We start from the raw sequence: 19841 nt of genomic DNA, 5'->3' as shown, positions 1-19841 counted from the left end.
GGGACAGTCACACTGTGCATGCCTATGAGGCGGTTAGGGACAGTCACACTGTGAATGTCTATGAAGCGGACAGGGCACAGTCACACTGTGCATGTCTATGAGGTGGATAGGGGACAGTCACACTGTGCATGCCTATGAGGCGGTTGGGGACAGTCACACTGTGCATGCCTATGAGGCGGTTGGGGACAGTCACACTGTGCATGCCTATGAGGCGGTTGGGGACAGTCACACTGTGAATGTCTATGAAGCGGACAGGGGACAGTCACACTGTGCGTGTCTATGAGGCGGACAGGGGACAGTCACACTGTGCATGCCTATGAGGCGGACAGGGGACAGTCACACCGTGCGTGTCTATGAGGCGGACAGGGGACAGTCACACCGTGCATGTCTATGAGGCGGACAGGGGACAGTCACACCGTGCGTGTCTATGAGGCGGACAGGGGACAGTCACACTGTGCATGTCTATGAGGCGGACAGGGGACAGTCACACCGTGCGTGTCTATGAGGCGGTTGGGGACAGTCACACTGTGCATGCCTATGAGGCGGACAGGGGACAGTCACACCGTGCGTGTCTATGAGGCGGACAGGGGACAGTCACACCGTGCGTGTCTATGAGGCGGACAGGGGACAGTCACACCGTGCGTGTCTATGAGGCGGACAGGGGACAGTCACACTGTGCGTGTCTATGAGGCGGTTGGGGACAGTCACACCGTGCGTGTCTATGAGGCGGACAGGGGACAGTCACACCGTGCGTGTCTATGAGGCGGACAGGGGACAGTCACACCGTGCGTGTCTATGAGGCGGACAGGGGACAGTCACACCGTGCGTGTCTATGAGGCGGACAGGGGACAGTCACACCGTGCGTGTCTATGAGGTGGACAGGGGACAGTCACACCGTGCATGTCTAAGGAGTGGACAGGGAGAGCCAGGCTCATACCTACCTGTCTGGGAAAAGATGATTGGCCAGCATGTAGTTCATAGATGTCTTATGTTCCAGGAATGAGCTGTATAAATAGGAAAAAATAATATGATACATCGCAGCCAGGATGATAAGTAAATAAACGTGTTATACGCACACTCACCCATAAAGTGACCATGTGTCATGTCTGGGGAAAATACGAACATAACTCCCCCTCCTCGATTCTTCTTCCTGGACTCTGTGCAATATTTTTACCTGGAAACACAAAAAACAGTTGTTTGCACACTGCGCAGTACCGCGTTTGGCCTGAGGTGGGGGACCCTGGAGCCGAACCTAGGCTAACCTGCATAGAAGCAAACTTCTCTCTCCTGTCCAATGAAAAAGGAGTTTGGCAGGTGATGGGTAACATTGTTAGTTTGCCTCAACTTGACAAGAACCTTCCAACCCCCAGTCCAGATCCCATCACGGTCTTTAGTTTTTCACAATGGGCTAGATTCAGGTACGAGATACGACGGCGTATCTCCAGATACGCCGTCGTATCTCTGAGTTGCGGCGTCGTATCTATGCGACTGATTCATAGAATCAGTTACGCATAGATTTCCCTAAGATCCGACTGGCGTAAGTGTCTTACACCGTCGTATCTTAGGCTGCATATTTACGCTGGCCGCTAGGTGGCGCTGCCGTCGATTTCATCGTAGAATATGCAAATGAGCTGGATACGCTGATTCAGAAACGTATGTGCGCCCGGTGGATTTTACGTCGTTTGCGTAAGGCTTTTTCCGGCGTAACGTTACTCCTGCTATATGAGGCATAGCCAATGTTAAGTATGGACGTCGTTCCCGCGTCGAATTGTAAAAGTTTTACGTCGTTTGCGTAAGTCGTTCGTGAATAGGGCTCTGCGTAAATTACGTTCACGTCGAAAGCATTGACTATTTGCGATGTAATTAGGAGCATGCGCACTGGGATACGTTCACGGCCAGCGCATGCGCCGTTCGTGAGAAACGTCATTTACGTGGGGTCACGTTTTATTTACATAAAACACGCCCACCTCTTGACAATTTGAATTTGGAGCGCTTACGCCGGCTGATTTACGCTACGCCGCCTGCACTTGCCCGTCTAAGTTGCGGCGGCGTAGCGTAAATAACATACGCTACGCCCGCACAAAATTACAGCGGGCTACCTGAATCTAGCCCAATGGCTTTTAAGCCAGATGCACAGACTCATTCCAGAAAATGATGTTAACATTTGCTGTGTCAGGTTTGGAGATGGGAATAAGGATGAAATTCCTCCAAGCCTCTTTGTCCCGAAACCCACTGAAGCTGGCCCAGAATCTGTCTAAGTCAGACATGACCAAAGCTGCCATCATAACCTTGTCTGTCAGGGAGATTGATGACTGCCAGTATGTCTGCAGGCGCAGACCCCATCTGCTGACACAGCAACTCCCTTACTACAAACCTCCTATCAGGGAGCTCCTCTCTGGAACCCCTATGCTTGAATCTGACCACATTCCTCCTCTAAAGGCCTGACCAATATAGGTGTTACTGGTGGAAAAAGAGCCACAGCTCCAAGCATTCCGAGGGGGGGGGGGGGGGGGCATGACCAGATGGACCAGCATTCCCTTGTGGAGCAGGTGGTGGATCTAAAGGGAAAGGGGGAGGGGAGGGGGGTCCTGAGGGTTATTCTGAACCGACTCCTCCATCACTACATTCTCAGAGCTCTCAGGCTGCTAATGACTCAGTTTAAATATATCAGCGTTCATATCAATAACATCATAATTATTCACCACATCAATATTAGTGACATCCAGTGGCAGCTGGTGCTCAAAATATTTTGGGGGTGCAAACGTAAAAAAAAGAAAAGAAAAAAATTGCAGCCTCACTGTGCCCATCAAATGCAGCCACTGTGCCATCAATTGTTACCACTGTGCCATGCCATCAAATGCAGTCACTGTGCCATGCCATCAAACGCAGCCACTGTGGCATCAATTGTCACCACTGTGCCATGCCATCAAACGCAGCCACTGTGCCATCAATTGTCACCACTGTGCCATGCCATCAAACGCAGCCACTGTGCCATCAATTGTCACCACTGTGCCATGCCATCAAACGCAGCCACTGTGCCATCAATTGTCACCACTGTGCCATGCCATCAAACGCAGCCACTGTGCCATCAATTATCACCACTGTGCCATGCCATCAAATGCAGTCACTATGCCATTAATTCGCACCACTGTGCCATGCCATCAAATGCAGTCACTGTGCCATGCCATCAAACGCAGTGTGCCATGCCAAACGCAGTCACTGTGCCATGCCATCAAACGCAGTCACTGTGCCATGCCATCAAACACAGCCACTGTGCCATCAATTGTCACCACTGTGCCATGCCATCAAACGCAGCCACTGTGCCCCTCAATTGTCACCACTGTGCCAATTGTCACCACTATGCCCCTCAATTGTCACCACTGTGCCCTTTAATTGTCGCCACTGTGCCCATTGTCACTACTGTGCCCATTGATACTACTGTGCCCATTGTTGCCACTGTGCATGTCACTGTGCCCTTTAATTGTTGCCACTGTGACCATTGTCACTACCGCTGGCTCTGATAGGCACTTCCGCACAGCCAACCAGCTGCCGTTATTCAGGTGGTCGGCGCTCAATTTCCGGCCACCTGAACAGACCAGCGGCAGCTGGCAACAATAACATACATTTATGCAATGCATGAATGTATGTTATTTTCAGTGGCGGTGCGGAGCCAGAGGGGGCGGCGCCTCTATGGACGGACCGCCGCTGGTGACATCATCACTGCACATCATATCATTACTAGCAGCACCATTACTAGTTACCCCAGTGTTACTCCCACCATAAACACCAGTCACCCCATCATGGCTCCCATCATGAGTACTGGTGGCAGCAACATTGTTCTCACAATCCATATGCTGGGAGTCCACCACGTCCCTCCTCCGAGTCTCCTGTACTGTGAATGTCCCCTGGGTTAGACTGATGTTCCCACTATCCTCCAGAGTTGGAGTCCAGCAGGAAAATCAGCTCCAACCTCCCTGTCCTCCAGAGGCTGCACAGTCTTCCCTTCAGGATGCTTGGTGTAATTCTCAGTATTTGTTCTTATTCTATACATATGGACTCTGCACCAGTGGCGGCTGGTGAAGTTTTTGGATGGGGGGGCGCAAGACTCCGCCCCTCCACGTTGGTCCCTCCCACTTCTAATAAGCCACACCCCTTATAGAATCCACCGACTCCGTCCCCTGTATTCCACTTGCTTCCACTCATAGTGTCAGGAGTATACAGCTCAGCGTCACAGGACAGAGTATATAGCCCCAGCATCACAAATCATGGTATATAGCGCAGCCTTACAGATCGGCGCAAACAAACTAAAAAATTACACTGTTAGTAATGAAGGACTCTAAATAGGCAGGAGATTACCAAGACTGCGGACATACTGCATTAGATTACCAGAGACTGCGGACATACTGCATTAGATTACCAGAGACTGCGGACATACTGCAGGAGATTACCAGAGACTGCGACATACTGCAGGAGATTACCAGAGACTGCGACATACTGCATTAGATTACCAGAAACTGCAGACATACTGCAGGAGATTACCAGGGACTGTGGATATACTGCACAAGATTACCAGAGACTGCGGACATACTGCACAAGATTACCAGATACTGCGGATATACTGCACAAGATTACCAGAGACTGCGGACATACTGCACAAGATTACCAGAGACTGCGGATATACTGCACAAGATTACCAGATACTGCGGAGATAATGCACAAGATTACCAGAGACTGCGAACATACTGCACTAGATTACCAGAGACTGCAGAGATACTGCACAATATTACCAGAGACTGCGGACATACTGCATTAGATTACCAGAGACTGCGGACATACTGCATTAGATTACCAGATACTGCGGACATACTGCAGGAGATTACCAGAGACTGTAGACATACTGCATTAGAGAACCCATAATTCTGTGAATTGTGGCCCTAATGAAAGACTTTGTGTAGGGGGTGAAGGTTGGTATTTTACATGTAAAATACATTTTGTAAATAAGTGGGCATGGGGGGGGGGACTGAAGGCTGCTATTTTGGCAGAAATGTAAATAAAATCCGGTAAATAAGCGTGGGGGGTTGGGGGGGTGGGTGGAGATGGCCGCTATTTTGGCAGAAATGTACATTTAAAATAAATGACATTTGGTTAATAAGCGCGGGGGGGGGGGTTTGGGGGGATGGTAGTGATGGCTATAATTTTGGCAGAAATGAACATTTAAAATAAATAACATTTGGTTAATAAGCGCGGGGGGCGGGGGGGTTCGGGGGGGTGGTAGTGATGGCTATAATTTTGGCAGAAATGTACATTTAAAATAAATGACATTTGGTTAATAAGGGGGGGGGGGGGGGGATGGTAGTGACGGCTATAATTTTGGAAGACATGTACATTTAAAATAAAAGACATTTAGTTAATAAGGGGGGGGGGGGGGGGGGGGGAGGGGGTGACAGACGCTATTTCAGCAGCATATAGGATTAGTGAGCAGAGGAAAAGAGAGGAATGTACTGAAGAACACAGAGGCAATAACGAGGAGGAGAAGCAGAGGGGAATGTACATGTTACATGCTCCTCTGCTCATTAATCGTATGTGCTGCCGAAATAGCATCCGTCACCCCCCCCCGACTGTCTTTTACTGTAAAAGACATTTAGTTAATTAGTAATAAGGGGGGGGGGGGTGACGGATGCTATTTCGGCAGCACATACGATTAATGAGCAGAGGAGCATGTAACATGTACATTCCCCTCTGCTTCTCCTCCTCGTTATTGCCTGTTTGTTTCTCAGTACATTCCTCTCTGCTCCTCTGCTCACTAATCCTATATGCTGCGGAAATAGCGTCCATCACCCCCCTCACCCCCCCCCCCCCCGCTTATTAACTAAATGTCTTTTACTGTAAAAGACATTTAGTTAATAAGCGGGGGGGGGGGTGAGGGGGGTGATGGACGCTATTTCCGCAGCACATAGGATTAGTGAGCAGAGGAGCAGAGAGGAATGTACTGAGAAACAAACAGGCAATAACGAGGACGGGGGGGGGCAGGGGGATCGTGGCACTGGCAGCTACTTTTTCGGGACTCAGTAATGTAATTAGTCCCGAGGGGGGAGTAAAGTTAAGAGGTGGAGGGGGATGCTGCTGCATACCTTAATGTCCCGGGAGTCGGGACCACACGGGCGCTGAGCTGCAGAGTGTGCCGACGTCACTTCCTGTACCTCGAGTGACGTCGGACTTGGATCAATAGCGCGTGCACCCGCTCGGCCATAATAATAAAGTCCATCGCGCCGAAAATTGTGGCGCGATGGAGAACGCCACAAAGGCATTTTTTGCCTTCCAATGTAGCGCCTCGCCTGCAATCTTGTGATTGCACAGACGTGGCGCTACCGCACTTTACTGTGCCCGGCGCCCGGCGCCGGGCACGGTGCACATAAGGACCATATTTTTTTTTCGTTTTTTTCTTAAAGGGACATGTTTAAAAAAAAAAAAAAAAACTTTTTTTTTTTTTTTTTTTTTATAATTTTTTTTTCTTTTACTGACTGGGGGAGGGGGGGCGGCGCCCGGGCGCCCTCTATGGACGGGCCGCCACTGCTCTGCACAGAACCACTTCTCTTGTTCTGTGTTAAGGGTAATACTGTACACAAAGTGCAAGGACAGAATTAGACAGACAGGTGTAGATTGGCACACACGTATACACAGGAAAGCTGACCTCTTCAGTAGAAAGCCCCAGGGTGCTGCTTGTGCGATTTCCGCTCTTGTCTCTGCTCCCAGCCTGCAGGCCCGTTTCAATGTCACTGGCAGATAGGGGGCGCTGTCTCTGTGAAGGTAATAATTTACCTTTATATAAAAGTATGTTAATGGGGCACAGTTTTGATTATTTTTCCTCCACTGCTCTTACCTTTGCTTTAGGAATAGGAACACGCTTGTCATGCAGCATGACTCCTCCACGGACCGGCCTCTGCAGGGGGTCCTGACACTCCAGTCCTGCAAAATCAGCACTGTTATTCATCACACCAACATGAACAACCCCCCCATCATGGACAATAAAGCCGCTATATTATACTCACCAACCAGCGTCAGCATGTCTGAGATCATGGAAGCCTTCACTTTCAAATCCAGAGGAGCATCACTGCAGGTACACCAAGGAAATTACTACCATCAGTGCTATAGAGACACACACTTGAGGCACTGTGCAATTACATGACTAACAATATAGAGGCTCACACTGACCAGCAGGGGGCACTGTGCAATCACAAGACTAACAATATAGAGGCTCACACTGACCAGCAGGGGGCACTGTGCAATCACAAGAGTAACAATATAGAGCAGGGGTGTCAAACTTAAAGCGGGGGTTCACCCTATCAACGCAAAAAAAAAATATTTTTTTTTCTTTTACCATAAAATCAGGCATTGTAGCGCGAGCTACAGTATGCCTGTCCCGATTTTTTTACCCCCGTACTCACCTTGTACTCGTACATCGAAGATACCGGGGAATGGGCGTGCCTATGGAGACGGAGGATGATTGACGGCCGGCTCTGGCGCGTCACGCTTCTCCGGAAATAGCCGAAATAGGCTTGGCTCTTCACGGCGCCTGCGCATAGCCTGTGCGCAGGTTAGTACAGCAAACCAAAACGTTAGTACAGCAAACCCCCCTCTCTGAGCTGTTGTGTTCCGACAGGGACGCGGGGGACCCCCCCCTCCCAGAACATTCCAATCAGCGATCTGCGCCATTGGCTGAGAGTGCTGATCGGTTGCTGGTTTTCCAGCATGCTCGGTCCAACAGAAGTCGGCCGGCCATACACACGGGTAGTATGTCGGCTGGTTTTATTGAAACGGGCATTCGGCCTGTGTGTACAGGGCTTTTTTTTTTTAACCAGAAAATTCCAAGTTTATTGAGATGTAAAAAAGGTATACATACAGATAAATTAGTGGACCAACAACAGATAAAGCAGTGGACCAACGTGTGTACAAGGCTTTACAGTCACCATCAGAGGGCACTGTGCAATCACCATGATGATGTTATACAGATAGGTTCACACTCACCAGCCAGAGGCACTGTGACATCACTAGTATTCATACTCACCAGGCCAGTGATGGAGATAGATTGACTTCCAAAAGCCAGGGCTTCATATTGCTGTCAATCAGAACATCAAAGCCATAGAGCTCTGCAGTAAAACCACACAGAATCAATATTACATCCCAACGCAGGCAGCACCACTATCTCTCCCACAGGGAGGGCACACAGCCGCACACTCACCAAAGCAGTTTCCTCTGTTGGCAAGGAGGGATTTACAAGCAGAAGCAATCGGAAGTTCCCCGGAGATAATTGTTTTAATGATCAAATCCTCCACCTGAGACATGAGGCCTGAAACAAGAATATCCAGCATTAGAACCAGATTGGTGACATATGAGGGTCCGGGGAGGTTTGGGGACTGTCATGGCACCTGCAGTGTCCTTCCCTTCCTGTTTTAGGTATCGAAGCATGGCGCTCATACTCCATTTATTCCCATAATCCTCCACTTCTGGGTCATCACAGCTAGGAAAGGACAGAACAGAGGAAAGAAACAATAGAGGAGGAGAATATATTATTATTATAATAATAATACTACACGATTTATATATAACTTTATTTAGCATAAATATATTATTATTTTGTATAAATATATTATAGTATACATAATATTATTTAGAATATAATATAACATATAGGGGTTGATTTACTAAAAGCAAAAAGACTGGGCACTTTTCAAAATGCAGTTGCACTCTACAAGAGCAGTTGCTCCAGAGCTTAGTAAATGAGCAGAAGCTCTGCTGACTTCCATCATCCAATAATATGCAAGCAAACAGGCATTTATTTTTTATTTTTCTTGCACGCGATTGGGTATTCTTGGCAAAGTGAAGCCTTAACTCATTTACTAATTTCTGGAGAAACTGCATTTGCAGAGGGCAACTTTGCAAAGTGCACAGTCTGTTTGCATTTAGTAAATCAACCCAATAGTCTCTGTATATATATATACACACACTAGGTAGATTCACAAAGAGTTAGGCCGGCTTATCAGTAGATAAGCCGACCTAACTCTGAATCTACGCCGCTGTATGTTTAAGCGTATGCTCAAACAGAGATACGCTTAAACAAAGCTAAGATAGGACGGCTTGCGCCGTTCTATCTTAGCTTGCAATTTTTCTGATGGCCGCTAGGTGGCGCTTCCATTGCGGCCGGCGTAGATTATGTAAATTAGCTTGAATACTACACACGTATACACTGTATAACGCATGTATGTTTCTGGAGCCCCAGGTACCTGACATAGTCACCGCTCTTCTTATTTACACTGTAGTTGGTAAGGTGCATGAACTGGTTTTTGATGTTTTTGGCTGTTCGGTCATAGCGAACTGTGGCAAACCTGTGTAAAAAAAAAAAAAAAAACACAAACGCAGTGAGAAGTAAATCCTCCAGCTATCTAAAACAGGATTCTTGTACTCAGTGTAAAAACTTTCTCTTGAAGATTATTGAGGGAGAAAATAATTCAGTAACAGGTTATACTGCTGTCTACACTGTCTAGCCTGTCCTGTATAACCCCTTCTCTACCCAGCATGCCTTAGTTTTGCGAGATAGCAATATATGGGTCCCGAGAAAACACTAAAAGGTGGAATCTAAAAAACATTTACAGTCCAGAAATCCTAAAAGAAGTCCAACTGAGGGGTGGGCAACAGCTAATCCAGTGTTGTTCATCTTCCTTTAAAAAAGTAATTAGTTACAATTACAAGTTACTTGTCCGAAAAAGTAATTGAGTTAGTGACTCTGATAGAGACTCATTACTTAATTGATATCCTGATCCAATCTCAGGGTTACACATTTCTGCCGGAAGATTCAAATTATAAAGTGAGACAATGTAATCTATGAACTACAACTCAGTTACTTTATTGGCAAAGTAACTAGTTACTCGGCAAAGTAACTGAGATTTTTTTTTTTATATTCTACAATGCAATTACGGTTAATTCATATGCCTTTTTTTCTCTTTGTGTGACTTTTCTACTGCAGGGCATGTTTTTTTAAAATCTATACCAAACCTAGAAATCTAGAAAGGATTTTAAAAGGTGGACCACATTAAAAAAAAAAAATAAAAAAAAAAAGAATACCGATACTTTTTTTGAAATGTGTCCCCAAATACAGCCATGTCCCCCACATGATATGCAGCCATGTTCCCCACATGATATGCAGCCATGTCCCCCACATGATATGCAGCCATGTCCCCCACATGATATGCAGCCATGATGTCCCCCACATGATATGCAGCCATGATGTCCCCCACATGATATGCAGCCATGATGTCCCCCACATGATATGCAGCCATGATGTCCCCCACATATAGCAGCCATGATGTCCCCATACCTAGATGATGCCGCCGCCGCGTTAATCAGCATGCAGGGAACATTACAGCTTTCATTTGAATAGCTGTGTGTTCCGCGCCGCGTATAGACACTCCCCCTTGCTGGGGATTGGACAGGTGATCTGCACTTTGATAGACAGCACCCTAATTAACTAGGCGGCGGCGGGGGGTAATCTCGGTAACGCTGCCCATGTAGTGGGAACGGCGTTGCAGAGAGGGTAAAAGTTATCAGGTAGATTACGAGTTACCCGCAGGAGGCCAATCGTTACGTAACGGCGTTTATTTAAACGCCGCTACTTGCAACACTGCTAATGACAGCACCAATTTAACCACTTAAGGACCGCCGCACAACGATATACGTCGACAGAATGGCTGGGCCCAAGGGCGTACATGTACGTCCCCTTTAATAAGTACTGATGTCAGTACTCATTACTTCTGCCCTAACCCTTATTACAGTAAATAGGAACATTTAAAAAGTCCCCCCAAAGGTGCAGCAGTGAGGTAGCTCCTGGTGCTTAACCACTAGCCGACCAGCCACCGTCATTATACGGCGGCAGGTCGGCTCTCCTGGGCGAAAGCCCGTAGCTATACGTCCTATCGTATAGCCGCCACTAGGGGCGCGCACGTGCCCCCCGCTCGCCCCCGACTCCCGTGCGTGTGCCCGGCGGGCGCGATCGCCGCCGGGCACACGCGATCGCTCGTTACAGAGCGGGGACCGGGAGCTGTGTGTGTAAACACACAGCTCTCGGTCCTGTCAGCGGGGCAAATGCTGATTTTCTGTTCATACACTGTATGAACAGAAGATCAGTGTTTCCCCTAGTGGGGCCACCCCCCCCCCCCCACAGTAAGAACACACCCAGGCATACTTAACCCCTTCCCCGCCCCCTAGTGTTAACCCCTTCACTGCCAGTGGCATTTTTATAGTAATCTAATGCATTTTTATAGCACTGATCGCTATAAAAATGCCAATGGTCCCAAAAATTTGTCAAAAGTGTCCGAAGTGTCCGCCATAATGTCGCAGTAACGAAAAAAAAATCGCTGATCGCCGCCATTACTAGTAAAAAAAATATATTAATAAAAATGCCATAAAAATACCCCCTATTTTGTAAACGCTATAACTTTTGCGCAAACCAATCAATAAACGCTTATTGCGATTTTTTTTACGAAAAATATGTAGAAGAATACGTATCGGCCTAAACTAAGGAAAAAAATTTTTTTTTTATATATTTTTGGGGGATATTTATTACAGCAAAATGTAAAAAATATTATTTTTTTTCAAAATTGTCGCTCTATTTTTGTTTATGGCGCAAAAAATAAAAACCGCAGAGGTGATCAAATACCACCAAAAGAAAGCTCTATTTGTGGGAAAAAAAGGACGCCAATTTTGTTTGGGAGCCACGTCGCACGACCGCGCAATTGTCAGTTAAAGCGTCGCAGTCCCGAATCGCAAAAAGTGCTCTGGTCTTTGACCAGCAATATGGTCCGGGGGGTAAGTAGTTAAAGCGGTAGTTCACCCTCAGTGACACGATTTTACCATCGAGACAGGCATTGTAGCGCGAGCTACAGTATGCCTGTCCCGATTTTTTTACCCCCGTACTCACTGTGTACTCGTACATTATAGATTTCGGCTCCCGCGGGGAATGGGCGTGCCTATGGAGAGGGAGGATGATTGACGGCCGGCCCTGGCACGTCACTCTCCCCGAAGACAGCCGGAGTAGGTCTCGGCTCTTCACGGCGCCTGCGCACAGGCTATGCGCAGGCGCCGTGAAGAGCCAAGCCTATTTCGGCTATTTCCGGAGAAGCGTGACGCGCCAGAGCCGGCCGTCAATCATCCTCCGGCTCCATAGGCACGCCCATTCCCCGAGGGGAGTCGGTATCTTCGATGTACGAGTACACGGTGAGTACGGGGATAAAAAAATCGGGACAGGCATACTGTAGCTCGCGCTACAATGCCTGATTTTATGGTAGAAGAAAAAAAAAAATTTTTGGGGGTTTATAGGGTGAACCCCCGCTTTAAGCCAGACAGACCTTACTTACTAAAACCATAGAGAATTTATTTTATATCAACACAGATCCTAACGGGAGTGCTAAATCCCACTTTAAGCAAGCTACTAGCAGGCTTCAGCAGGCTTTCAATAAGCTTCAAGAAATGCTGAATCCTGCTAGTAGCTCTTTGAAAGTGGTCATCAGCACTCCCATTAGGATCAGTATTCAGCATTTACAAACTAGAGCTGAATGGTACTTTAAAAACTTCAACAAAGCTTGCTGAAAGCTCTGCAAATGCTTTGTCAAAGCTTACTGTTTACACTGCTCTGATACAAGCTGAAGCCTGTGTGAAAGTGGCCATACTTACCTAGTAAGCCCTTCTTCATACAGGTAAATGACTAGAGGATCGTACGAGGTGATCAGCACATAGAGGCGGACATCAAACTTAAACCCTAGAGAGGGGAAAACACAGTGAGTTTGGGACAGCCGGCATGCACCTCCAAGCTACTCCCCTCCTCGTTACCTGCTTACCCACCAGAGCTCCGATCATATGACCCCAGGCCAGATCTCACCTATAAACCACCCACCCAAGGATCGTATTCTCATCACCTGCTCAGAGGATTATAAGAATCCCCCCTCGCTCACCTTCCCACTACCCAGAGGATCATATGATCCCAGCTCATGCCACAAATACGGTATATATCACCCACCTGAGGATCGGATTAGGCCCCCTGCTCACCTCCTCGCCACCCCCTAGAGGAGCATATGACCCCTGTTCACCCCTCACCTATATACCACGCACCCAAGAATCGTATGATCATCACCATATCCTGCAGGATATGGTGACGAACATATGACCCCAGCTCTGATCATATGACCCCAGCTCACATCTCGCCTATATACCACCCACCCAAGGATTGTATTCTCATCATCTGCTCAGAGGATTAAAAGAACCCTACTCACCTCCTCACCACCCCCATAGAGGATCATATGACCCCAGCTCACCCCTGACCTATATACCACCCACCCAAGGATCGTATAGTCACCACCATATCCTCCAGGATCGTATCCTCAACACTGACTCAAAGGATTATAGGAACCCTACTTCCTCACCACACAGATCATCATATGACCCCAGTTTACCACTCACTTTGGATCAGATGATGCCCCCGACTCACCTCATCACCCACTAGAGGATCATATGATCCCTGCTCACCCCCTCACTTATATACCACCCACCCAAAGGATTGTATAATCACCAAAATATCCTCCAGGATCATATCCTCCACACCCACTCAAAGGATTATAAGAACCCTACTCACCTCTACACCACCCCCCTAGAGGATCATATGACCCCAGCTCTGATCATATGACACCGGCTCACCCCTGACCTATATACCACCCACCCAAGGATCATATAATCACCACCATAACCTCCAGGATCGTATCCTAAACACCCAGTATAAGGATTATAGGAACCCTACTCACCTCTACACCACCTGCTCACTTCCTCACCACCCAGATCATCATATGACCCCAGTATACCACCCACCTGAGGATCAGATGATGCCCCCCACTCACCTCATCACCCACTAGAGGATCATATGATCCCTTCTCACCCCCTCACTTATATACCACCCACCCAAGGATCGTATAATCACCACCATATCCTCCAGGATCATATTCTCAACACCCACTCAAAGGATTATAAGAACCCTACTCACCTCTACACCACCTGCTCACTTCCTCACCACCCAGATCATCAAATGACCCCAGTTTACCACCTCATCTAATATACCACCCACCTGAGGATCAGATGATGCCCCCACTCACCTCATCACCCACTAGGAGGATCATATGATCCCTGCTCACCCCCTCACCTATATACCACCCACCCAAGGACCCATTACACCCTCCTTCCTGCTTATCAGAGGATCATAAGAACACTACTCACCCTTACACCACCCAGAGGATCATATGACCCCAGCTCACCCCTCACCTATATACCACTCACACAAGGATTGGATGACGCCCCTCACTCACCACCACATCATCCTCCACTCAGAGGATCATAAGAACCCTACTCACCTCTACACCACCCGCTCATCTCCTCACCACCCACCAGAACATCATTTGACCCCCACAAAACCTCCTCAACACCTGCCTCCTCCCCCACATACAAACCCTCTACCAAAATACGAGGGCTTCTAACACTCACCATCAATGAGTAGAGGGTTACTGACGTAACGAGACACCAGAATATTGTCTTCCAGGCTTATCTGTGAGGGCTGGAAGGGAGACAGAAAGTTGGGTGTCAAGTAAAAAACAGGAAAGAAGAGAAGCATACTCCAGGACCTGTCAAAGTATATCACAAGGCTAAACTTTTTTTAGTTTTGGATAGAGTGGAGAGGGATTAGAACCCCTGTCAGTTTTTATTTCTGTCTGTGTACCCGTTAAGGAGATTTACCCTTTCTATAGCCTCTTGCACAGGAGAATAAAAAAAATAGGATTTTTGTACTCACCGTAAAATCCATTTCTCTGAGTTCATAGACGGACACAGCCTTCTTTGACATTAGGGTTATGCTTCTTCCTACCAGGAGACTCCTGGTAGGAAGAAGCATAACCCTAATGTCAAAGAAGGCTGTGTCCGTCTATGAACGGAAGAGAAATGCCACTTTTTTTACTGATATACAAATCTGATGTATTGTGGTCTATGGAACAATGTACAAGTAAAGATCAGTAATACAGCCATAGGTGTGCACCCCAAAGCGCATATGTATGTGTGCATGTGTATTTGGGTGTCTATACTGACAGTGTCAGTATAGCAGTGGACGGTGTCAGTAGGGCAGAGATTGGTGTAAGTAAGGCAGTGGATGGTTTCAGTAGTATTTATTTGTATTCATTTTTTTTTATTATTATTATTTTTTTTTTACAAGTTTTTTAGGAGCCCCGTTAGTGGTGAAATAGCAGAGATTTTAACAGTGGAAATCTGCACCACACAGAGCGATTAGTGTGTGCCCAGGCACGTCTGGCACACCCTGTACGCACGCCTATGAACACAGCATTGAGTACAGAGCAGTAAAACAAAAATAGAAAATTTTACATTCGAGTGCAGTAATTTATACGTATATAAGCATGTTTATACGAGTACAAATATTACAACTCTGGCAATGAAGACAAATTTTACTAGTCTATACTGTTTGGCATCTTTATGCAAGTCTACAGTATTTGCCGGCGTATAAGGCGACCCCCTAATTTTCCAGCTAAAAGGTTGGTTTTGGGATATACTCACCTTATAAGACGACCCCCTTCCGACTCACCTCACTGTGCCCATTGCATACATCACTGTACCCATTGCCTACCTCACAGTGCCCATTGCCTACCTCACTGTGCCCATTGTCTACCTCACAGTGCCCATTGCCTACCTCACTGTGCCGCTCTCCATACCTTATCCCTGTATGCAGAGTCAGACTTCGGGCGTCCATTGTTCAAAAGCCGCGCCTCCTCCTGGTCCTGTTCCGTGATAGACGGAACACTCAGTTTCCCAGCAGAGCATGTCTTCAGTGTTTCGCATATCACGGACGGCCTCTCGTTTGAGGCCGAGGAGACGTCCGTGATAGGCAGAACACTGAACACAGGCTCTGTTGGGAAACTGCCCTACTGCGTATCACGAAACAGGACGAGGCGCGGCTTTTGAACAATTGACACCCGCAGTCTGACTCTGCATACAGGTACCGGCATATAAGACGACCCCCAATTTTTGGGGGATATTTTAAAGTACAAAAGGTTGTCTTATACGCCGGAAAATACGGTATACTCAAATTAGTCAAAGTCTTTACACACAGACGGTTTACCATTATTAAAAGTGAAATGAAAAGAAAATCCTACATTTTGGGTTGTCCCTAGAAAAGTAAAAAAGAGGGGAAATCTTTCAATGGGGACACTAGTTCTGGTGACCAGGGGGTTCCTACGAAATTCCCTTACAGGGGTTGTAAATGTACAATTTTTTTCCTAAATAGCTTCCTTTACCTTAGTGCAGTTCTCCTTCACTTACCTCATTTTTCGATTTTGCTTTTAAGTGTCCTTTTTTTGATAAATCCTCACTTCCTGTTTTTCTGTCTGTAACTCCACACAGTAATGCGAGGCTTTCTCCCTGGTGTGGAGTGTTGTGCTCGCCCCCTTCCTTGGACTACAGGAAAGTCAGGACGCCCACTAACACACAGCTCCTTTCTCTATCTGCAATGTAGAGAGCGTCTTGACTCTACTGTAGTCCAAGGGAGAGGGCGAGCACGACACTCCACACCAGGGAGAAAGCCTTGCATTACTGTGTGGAGTTACAGACAGAAGAACAGGAAGTGAGGATTTCTCAGAAGAAATAAGGACATTTAAAAGCAAAATGGAAGGATGAGGCAAGTAGAGGAGGACGGCACTAAGGTAAAGGAAGCTTTTTAGGGAAAAAAAATTACCTTTACAACCCCTTTAATTTGCAGGGGCTTCCTCTCACTTCCTTTTTGGCTTTGGGACAGGAAGTGAAGGGAAATCTCTGCAATGAGACACAGATGGCGGAAAAGAAATCTGGCAGGGGTAAAACACTCTCTTGCTCTATCCAAAATAAAAAAAGAATAAGAAAATAAGTTTTGTGGATTTTTCTGTCCAGAATAATTAACAAACACAGTGAAAAATCCAAGACACGGGCTGGTACACAACATGGAATGCACAAGACCAGAGAGAGACAGCTTGGGACACACAGATTTCTATGACAACAGAGAGAGAACAGAGGGAAAGGACATGGGAAGACAGGCAGTAGGAGAAAAAGGCCCACAATAACGAGACAATATTGTTACATACAGAGTTCACCAGATAGACTCCCCGTCCTCTGGATGATGCCACTGGCTTTACAATCCAAGGGCCGCGGTCCTTAGAATAAGCATCTGCAGAAAGAGACACTGATGAGAGATTTCTTCACAATTTGTATTTATAAAAATTAGGGTTGTCCCGATACCACTTTTTTAGGACCGAGTACAAGTACCGATACTTTTTTTCAAGTAGTCACCGATACCGAATACCGATACTTTTTTAAAATGTGTCCCCAAATGCAGCCATGTCCCCCCACAAATGCAGCCATGTCCCCCCCAGATGCAGCCATGTCCCCCCCATATCCAGCCATGTCCCCCCCCCCCATATCCAGCCATGTCTCCCCCCATGCAGCATGTCTCCCCCCATGCAGCCATGTCTCCCCCCATGCAGCCATGTCTCCCCCCATGCAGCCATGTCTCCCCCCCATGCAGCCATGTCTCCCCCCCATGCAGCATGTCTCTCCCCCATGCAGCATGTCTCCCCCCATGCAACCATGTCTCCCCCCATGTAGCCATGTCTCCCCCCATGCAGCCATATCTCCCCCCCATGCAGCATGTCTCCCTCATGTAGCATGTCTCCCCCCCATACAGCATGTCTCTCCCCCATGCAGCATGTCTCCCCCCCATGCAGCCATGTCTCCCACCCATGCAGCCATGTCTCCCCCCATGTAGCCATGTCCCCCCCCCATATCCAGCCATGTCTCCCCCCCATGCAGCCATGTCTCCCCCCATGTAGCCATGTCCCCCCCCCCCCATATCCAGCCATGTCTCCCCCCATGCAGCATATCTCCCCCCATGCAGCCATGTCTCCCCCCCATACAGCATGTCTCTCCCCCATGCAGCATGTCTCCCCCCATGCAGCATGTCTCCCCCCATGCAGGCATGTCTCTCCCCCATGCAGCATGTCTCCCCCCATGCAGCATGTCTCCCCCCATGCAGCATGTCTCCCCCCATGCAGCATGTCTCCCCCATACAGCATGTCTCCCCCCCCCCCCATACAGCATGTCTCCCCCCCATGTAGCATGTCTCCCCCATGTAGCATGTCTCCCCCATACAGCATGTCTCCCCCCCCCCCCCATACAGCATGTCTCCCCCCCATGTAGCATGTCTCCCCCATGTAGCATGTCTCCCCCATGTAGCGTGTCTCCCCCATGTAGCATGTCTCCCCCCATACAGCATGTCTCCCCCCATGTAGCCAGCCATGTCCCGCTTACCTGTCCTGCATCCCCGCTACCGCCGACTGACTGTGTAATACGCGCGCCGGGAACATTACAGCTTTGATGTAATGATTGGCGCCGCGCTGCGTATAGACACTCCCCCTCGCTCGGGATTGGACAGTTCACCCGAGCAAGGGGGAGTGTCTATACACGGCGCGAATCATTACAGCTATTCAAAGCTGTAATGTTCCCGGCGTGTATTACACAGTCGGCGGTAGCGGGGATGCGGCGTGACGACGGCGGCGGTGGTGGTGGCGGCGGCGGCGGTGGGGGGATGGCGCAAGTATTCTATTCCGGTATCGGGGGTATTTGCGGGAGTACGAGTACTCCCGCAAATACTCAGAATCGGTCCCGATACCGATACTAGTATCGGTATCGGGACAACCCTAATAAAAATCAAAGATTCCCCATACTATGCGTCCCCAGCTACTATTACAGTGCCTTGAAAAAGTATTGAAAAATTGGAAACCATTTATCATTTTCCTTCCACTTCACAATTATGAGCCACTTTGTGTTGGTCTATCACATAAAATCCCAACAAAATACATTTACGTTTTTGGTTGTAATATGGCAAAATGTAGAAAATTTCAAGGGGTATGAATACTTTTTACGCCCTATCGTAAGAAGTATTCCACAGAGTCTACTCAATGGATGATGACACTCACTGCAAAAATCCTGGTATTCTCCGGGGAGCAGATAAGTCTGGGGCAGCAGGCTGAAGTTGCATACACCATGCGTTTGCTGCATACGCTGTACGTTCTTATACAATCGATCCTTGCGGGTCAGCTCGTAGGACCTGAAACACACAAAAGTGGATGGGAACACGAAAGTCCAGCTTTCCGTCTGCCTGGATAACCAGCACTCTGGAAACAGATGGGGGTGAATAATAAAGGATCAATGGAGATCGGAACACTGGGGGTCATGACGCCTTTTCTCTCTCACGCGCTTCCCATATCATTTCTACTGTTCAGCCTCCATAAAAGTGTTCAGGTGGCGCCTCGGCAGGGGTCCCAGAGCCAGGAAAATAGGATTTTTGTACTCACCGTAAAATCCATTACTCTGCGTTCATAGACGGACACAGCCTTCTTTGACATTAGGGTTATGCTTCTTCCTGGTAGGAAGAAGCATAACCCTAATGTCAAAGAAGGCTGTGTCCGTCTATGAACGAAAGATAAAATAGGATTTTTGTACTCACCGTAAAATCCATTTCTCCGAGTTCATGGACGGACACAGCAGCCTTTGACCTTAGGGTTATATCCGCTTCCTTCCAGGAGAGTTCTCCTGGTAGGAAGAAGCATAACCCTAATGTCAAAGAAGGCTGTGTCCGTCTATGAACGAAAGAGAAAATTACATATAGAAAGATGGCTGCCCAACATTTCTCCAGCTTTATTGTCAGGGCATTTTTTTTCCAG

The 19841-nt window shown here is 47.8% G+C and overlaps 1 protein-coding gene across 1 annotated transcript in view; it reads right to left on the bottom strand.

The window, feature by feature from the left end:
• Nucleotides 1-19841, bottom strand: part of TTLL5 (tubulin tyrosine ligase like 5) — a 46148-nt gene that overhangs the window by 16863 nt on the left and 9444 nt on the right. The window contains exons 5-17 of the mRNA XM_040333188.1: nt 19095-19225; nt 17205-17287; nt 14575-14644; nt 12724-12808; nt 9282-9383; nt 8427-8518; nt 8240-8347; nt 8066-8147; nt 7050-7111; nt 6881-6966; nt 6692-6799; nt 1083-1174; nt 942-1004 (exon numbers count right to left, since the gene is read on the bottom strand). Of these exons, the coding sequence (XP_040189122.1) occupies nt 942-1004; nt 1083-1174; nt 6692-6799; nt 6881-6966; nt 7050-7111; nt 8066-8147; nt 8240-8347; nt 8427-8518; nt 9282-9383; nt 12724-12808; nt 14575-14644; nt 17205-17287; nt 19095-19225 (1164 nt within the window). The remainder of the gene's footprint in view (nt 1-941; nt 1005-1082; nt 1175-6691; nt 6800-6880; nt 6967-7049; nt 7112-8065; nt 8148-8239; nt 8348-8426; nt 8519-9281; nt 9384-12723; nt 12809-14574; nt 14645-17204; nt 17288-19094; nt 19226-19841) is intronic.

Source organism: Rana temporaria, chromosome 13 (genome assembly GCF_905171775.1).
Source record: "Rana temporaria chromosome 13, aRanTem1.1, whole genome shotgun sequence".
NCBI classification, from domain to species: domain Eukaryota; kingdom Metazoa; phylum Chordata; class Amphibia; order Anura; family Ranidae; genus Rana; species Rana temporaria.
Note: the sequence above shows the minus strand (reverse complement) of the source record. Positions and strands in the feature narration are given on the sequence as shown.